We start from the raw sequence: 6,224 nt of genomic DNA, 5'->3' as shown, positions 1-6,224 counted from the left end.
AAACTCACTAAATGTATAGATAGAATAATGTAACATTTTAGAGTGATACTGTAGTGGGCTAGGAAAAATGAAAGACATTCCTACTTTCAGTACGCGAGTCATAAGTATCGTTCATTGAATACTTACTACGGATCATGCGTAATATTAGTCGGGTGTTATAAGAGATCGAAGCGAAATGGCCTATTAGACCATAGAGTGCATGTGCACCGGGTTTAGGAAACGAAGGTCTATATTCCCAAAAAGCATCATTTGGTCCATTCGCACGTGTGCACGGGGAGCGCGCACGTACGGAAGGGAAAGGGCCGATGGCCCGATGGCATCTCTCACGTGCGAGGATGGAGAAAGGAGGGGGCGCGTGCGGTGTCATCCCCCCAACAAACCATCCGCAGATTTACAGGAAAAAGAAAAGAAAAGCAAATAAGAAAATCTTATTACGAAAAAATGAAAACAGAAAAGATTGTGTGAGAGAGAGAGAGAGGGAGAGAGAAAATGTTTTTAAAAGGGAAAAAGTTGTTTTTTTTTTTTTCACGTTTTTCCCGAAACCGAAAAACCAGACAAAAACAAAAACGAAAAACACAGAGAGGACAGAGAAATAATCAAATAATTTAAAATAATACGATTTAAAAAGAAAAAAGAAAAAAAGGGGAAATGAAAAATAATGGCTCCCTGTTTGCAGAGATAAGGATAGTTTAGTCGTCTTCTTAGCCCGCTTGTTACACTTCAAACCCTACTCTTCTACTACTCACTCTCTCACTCAAAGCTCTATTACTCCTCCGTCCTCCTCTCTTCCCTTCGCCGGAGAGGGAGAAGAGGCTGAGACCTTCCCCTTCCTTCCGGAGTCGGAAACCCACCCCCGCATGCCCTTCTCCTCACTGTTCAGTTTTTCCGGCCATGGACGCGAATGAGGCTACCAGCATAGTCCTCTCGAAGATCAAGGGCATCGACCCCGACAACGCCACCAAGATCATGGGCTACCTCCTCATTCAGGACCTGAGCGAGAAGGACTTGATTCGGATCGCCTTGGGCCCTGAAACCATGCTGCACAGCCTCATTATCAAGGCCAAGTCTCAGCTGGGACTAATGTCGAGCAACTCGCCCGCGCCCTCCACCCCGCCTTCCCCCTCCCCTCTTCTCGGCTCCATGTCACGCCCTTCCAACCCCGGTGGCGGTAACGCCCATTTCATGCCCATCTCCTCCCCCAGGCTCGCCCAAAGGAGCGATTTTGAGCTGGGTATGAGCCCAAGAAACCCTATTTGGAGCGGACCCATCAGCCCCAGCACCAGCCCCTCGCTTCCCTTCGGCAGCAGCTCCTCATTCTACTCGGGGAACAGCAGCGGCAGCGCCGGCGGGTCCAGGGACTTCGTTGATGAGCAGCAGATGTCCGATTTCTTCCCCTTCCTCAACGACACGGGGAACAGCTCCTCTTCCGAGTCCCACCTTCACAGGAGGAGCTTCTCGGAGAGCGACGCCTGCTTCGGGTCTGAAGACGGGCCCTTCTGCGGCGGAGCTCACAGGCCGTGCCATTACTTCGCTAGGGGATTCTGCAAGAACGGGAGCGGCTGCAAGTTCGTCCACTCGGACGATTTTGAGGGTTCCATGTCGGCCCTTTCGGGCTCCCCGAGCAGCTTTGATGCAGCCGAGCAGATGATGAGACTGAAACTCGCCCATCAGCAGAGATTGGCTTCTGCCGCTGCCGCTGCTACCCAATTTGCGCCTGGTTCTTCCCCAATTTCGCAAAGCAAATACATGAATTTTCTCCTGCAGCAACACGGTGATCCACATAGGTGGGTTTCTTGTATGATTAGGAGCGCTGAAAGTATTATTTTTGGGTTTTGGAGTAATAATTTTTGAAAAATGTATTTTTTGATGTTGTGTTTGACTGAACATGGATCCTTTAGTCTATCAGAATTTGTAGCGAATTTGAGTCTTAAATGTTTTCCTTTTTTTTTAAAAAAAAAAAATATCGTGATTAAAATTTTTTGAGAGGGATAGATTTTTTGGAGAATTTGTTCGTCATTTGTAACACATTTGTGACAAAAATGTTATTTTTCTGTACCATAGCTTGGTTGTTGTATAAAATGTTGGAGGTATGCAACAGCAGAAACACGACCATGTTGTGAGTGGTGAAGCATCTATTTCAAGTTTGCAATCTTTTGGGTGCGGCAAATGATTGTCTTGTGTGTTAGGTTGGGGATGATGATAGGGGATGAAATTTACAAGTATGGCCGATACCAACAAGACCGGAACGATTATATGGTGATGGGAATGGCAGACAAGTTGAATTCCGCTTCGAGACAAATTTACTTGACCTTCCCAGCAGACAGCACTTTCAAGGATGAAGACGTTTCGGAGTATTTTAGGTAATGTATGCCACAACATAGACAACTGAGATTCAAAGCGTTCTGGTATAATGGTGCGTTCTTAGGAATAACTAGTAGTATTAGATGAACATTTCATAGCTGTGACTACGAAATTATGATTCTTAAAAAGACTATTTGTTAGTTTTTTGCTTGGACTGATGGTTCATACTTTTTGAGGGCACATAATTATTGTATGTGCTGATCCTTTGGTATCTTGAGAACTGGTCCTTTTTAACTTTTTACAACTTTTAAGTACTGAGTTTGATGATTAAAGTGCTGACCCATACCACCTGATTCCATCGTTTGCATTTCGCTTTTGTGTGCTCTTTAACTGTGGTAGAATCATAAGGGTCACGTTGTGCTTTTATGAACAACTCGATTCCTAAATTGCGATGTGATGCAACATTTTTTTAATAGAACTTGTACTTGTACTTGCAGGAGCAGCAGGAACATTTACTTGAACCTTGCCAACTGTGATTTGATCAGTAGAAAATAATCAACAACAAAAAATTGTTTTCTCATCTCATCCTTGACCCTAGAGCTAGGAGGATAGGGTTTTTCTTTTATCAATGGGGTCTCCTCTATTCCCTTATAGGCCCATGCTCCTCCCTTGCAACTGGAAAAGTAATTGTTTTGCAGTCTATTCATAATCTGATACACAAATCTTTCTTCCTTGTAGCAGTCATGGTCCGCGTCATAAAAACATTTATTTGATGAATCGAGCCTACGGAAATGAACCTATTTTATTAAATTGGTGTGGACTGGATACTTTCTTTAATTTGATTAAATTAAAGCCCAGACTTTAGCTGTTTTAGGAGATCCACAACCAAGGATATTTATGTTGAGTTGCCTCAGAACAAACTGTAAAATTAAGTAATTTCTCTAACTCTATGTGATAATTTTATGACTTTTGTTCGTCCTTAGTTTTTGAAGTTGTAAATGGAGCTGCCTTTTGACTTGTTCGGATAAGCTTTCTGAGTAGGGGCTCTGCTCAATGTGGATATTCTACGCTTCCAATATTTTCAAGCAAATTTTGTGTAAGTTGAACAATGTATTGACTCTGTCCTCTCTTTCCCTGCAAAAGCACTTATGGGCCAGTTCAAGATGTTAGGATTCCTTATCAGCAGAAGCGAATGTTTGGGTTCGTCACTTTTGTCTACCCAGAGACTGTGAAGATGATCCTGAACAAAGGGAACCCTCATTTCATCTGTAATTCTCGTGTGCTGGTTAAGCCCTACAAGGAGAAAGGAAAAGTGCCAGAAAAGTACTGGACTAAACATATTTCTATCTGCAAAGGTTTATTCGTATTGTATAGCATTGTTTTATCTCACGGTCTTTCATTTTGATAAATGCAGGAGGCAACTGCACCATCAACAACAATTTGAGAGGGGGGATTTCTCTCCATCTTCAAATTCGTCAATGCTGGATTCCGGGGAGCCATTTGATCATCTTGGTGAGAGATCAAGCTCATATTCTTTTTCTTCTTCTGCATTGGGCCTTTCATTCTGTGTATATATAATAATCTTCATTGTTTGCCATCCCGTTATCAAAAGGAGCTAGATTGTTGAACAACACACATGAGCTGATTCTGCGGAGAAGGTTAGAGGAGCAACAGCATGCTGAGTTCCAGCAAGCGATCGAGCTTCAGGGAAGGAGATTGATGAATCTGCAGCTTCCTGACTTGAAGAATGACAATATGTACAATCATCATCATCATCTCCGTAGCTTGTCTATGGGGTCCAGCGCTCCAATTTCCATCCATGTGCAGCATAACCTGAATCACCATAAGATTTTCCGCTCATCTGAAGCCATTAGCCAGGAAGGTGCAGAAGGTAATTTCCGCAATTTCAGATTCAGAATAATCTCAAGTGCAGATTTAGTTTTATGTTGAGATAGAAGGATTCACTCGGGTCAAACACTCTGTTATTGTTGCAGACACCAACTGTGGTAGCCCTGCTCCTGCTCCCTCTCCAGCTGCTGCAGCTTCTGAGCAGCAGCTTCAAAAGGAGACAAATGCTGCTTGCAACCATACCTTTGGTAGCGGTGAGCGCAAGGATGAATGCTCTAACCCTGAAGGGGTTGGAAATCAAGAAACGTAGGAATCTTTCACTGTATTTGGTTTATTTAACTTTGGATTAGACGGAACTTTCTCATTGCCCAAAAACATCACTGTTCACTTTGATGTGTGATTCTTTGCTTCTGTCTGTTGGACCAGCCTAGAGCATATTCTTCCCGACTCTCCTTTTGCTTCACCCACAAAATCAACTGGGAACCGCTGCTCTGATTTCACTGATGAGACTTGTGAGAGCTCTACTAAAGCACCAAATGACCCTGATAGAGAAGCCCCGCTGACCATCATTTCTTCTGGTGATGGACCTCCTCAGTAAATGTTACCTCCTAGCTTAGGTGAGGTTATTTCTTTCGGTTGAATTCTGCACCGAGTCCTCGTCTCCTTTCGCTATTGCTATATGGAAATTTAATGCTGTCTATGTACTTCGATTGCAGGTTTCTTTCTCTGTTTTGCAATTGCATTGATCCATCACAAATGTACATAATAAAGATGAGCATGGCCAGCAGGATTTGTCCTATAAGGTAAGACTCTCTCTCGAATAAAAATTCTAACCTGGAATTGATCTGATAGAGTTTCTTTTAGTCCACGTCAATCACGAATCTCGATTTCCAGGGCCTTTGGTCTCTTGGCGCTTGGAACAATGGAATGTCTATTGGTTGATTTGACCAGGAAAAATCTTTTTGTGCCCAATAGTTCAAGAGAGAAGTGTTCATACATTATAGTATTACATACATTCAAATTTGACAGTTAGGTATCTGCCCGTTTCATTCTGTTTCATGTTTTGTTTTGGTTGACTCTGCAGGTAGAAGCAGCTAAATGGGGAGAAACATCTACTTTAGATGTATAGCCGAAACTAAAATGTGCACACTAGTTTAGATCCGTAGAGGATGACCCGCCAGATGAAACGAGGTCGGTGTGACTGTGATCGATCGATACATACTGCTAACAGAAACTATACATACTACTACTTGTACTAGCACTACTACATAGGCAAAAGGGGGACATGTGATTTTAGTGTCTCTTTCTTTTCTCTATATATGCGTAGGTTCTGTTCTCCCTGTTATCAAACTAGACTGTGTAGCTTCTCTCTGCGGGTTAAATGTTTGGACCACAGAGATACCAACAAGTCATTTTGAACCTCTTTCCCTGTCGGCTTATGAAAAAATTTCTTTTGGAATTCATGTTTTCTTCTTCTACAATTTTCTTATTATATTAAAGATGAAAATCGGGAATATTCTTGAAGTTTTTTATCGATATTTTCCATTAAAAATTCAAGGAAAGTGGTTGTTGAATGGTAGATATGTATGTATATGGAAGTAATTGGCTTCAGGTGAGTTGATATCTTGGTGAGGAAATGGGGCCCTTTAGGCTGCTAACAGTGATCATTAATTGCAAGTCGCTCAAATGTCAGGTCACCGGCATGATACCTTGCAGTCTTGAACTGTGCTGCCTCGCTCACCAAGCTGGGCGCCCATTCCACTCGAGCTGCCCATCTCAGCAGCGCCCTCTCTCGTTCCCTTAACCAAAGCGAGCCTTGTGACCCCGGTCACAAAGGTATATACATGAGATCTTGCTCGACAATGAGTAGCACGTCACAGTCTTGAACCATGTTGCTTAGCTTGCCCGCTTGCCCGACCACACTTCTCCCGCTTGACCTGCCCATCTCAGGAGCATCATGTTCTCGCTCTTTTAGCCCAAGCTAGTCCCGTGATCTCCACACGGTCACGGAGGTAAATACACAGGGTCATGCCTGGCTATGTATGTGTAGAGCACATTGTTCGTGATGAGCGCAG

At 43.2% G+C, this 6,224-nt stretch overlaps 1 protein-coding gene across 2 annotated transcripts; it reads left to right on the top strand.

Annotated features, from left to right (window-relative positions):
- The first annotated feature begins 711 nt into the window (after positions 1-711).
- On the top strand, positions 712-5,612 carry LOC116211219 (zinc finger CCCH domain-containing protein 55). Of its 2 annotated transcripts, none has more exons than XM_031545496.1 (9): positions 712-1,784; positions 2,187-2,360; positions 3,445-3,624; positions 3,716-3,813; positions 3,914-4,192; positions 4,296-4,455; positions 4,576-4,766; positions 4,866-4,952; positions 5,234-5,612. In XM_031545496.1, exons 1-7 carry the CDS (start codon positions 892-894, stop codon positions 4,745-4,747), a joined length of 1,956 nt encoding a protein of 651 aa, XP_031401356.1. In that variant the 5' UTR covers positions 712-891; the 3' UTR covers positions 4,748-4,766; positions 4,866-4,952; positions 5,234-5,612. The 2 variants fall into 2 exon arrangements, with proteins under 2 accessions (XP_031401356.1, XP_031401357.1); XM_031545497.1 differs by having other exon boundaries at positions 5,044-5,612.
- The last annotated feature ends 612 nt before the right edge of the window (positions 5,613-6,224 follow it).

The sequence above is a fragment of the Punica granatum genome, chromosome 6, assembly GCF_007655135.1.
Source record: "Punica granatum isolate Tunisia-2019 chromosome 6, ASM765513v2, whole genome shotgun sequence".
NCBI lineage: Eukaryota > Viridiplantae > Streptophyta > Magnoliopsida > Myrtales > Lythraceae > Punica > Punica granatum.
Note: the sequence above shows the minus strand (reverse complement) of the source record. Positions and strands in the feature narration are given on the sequence as shown.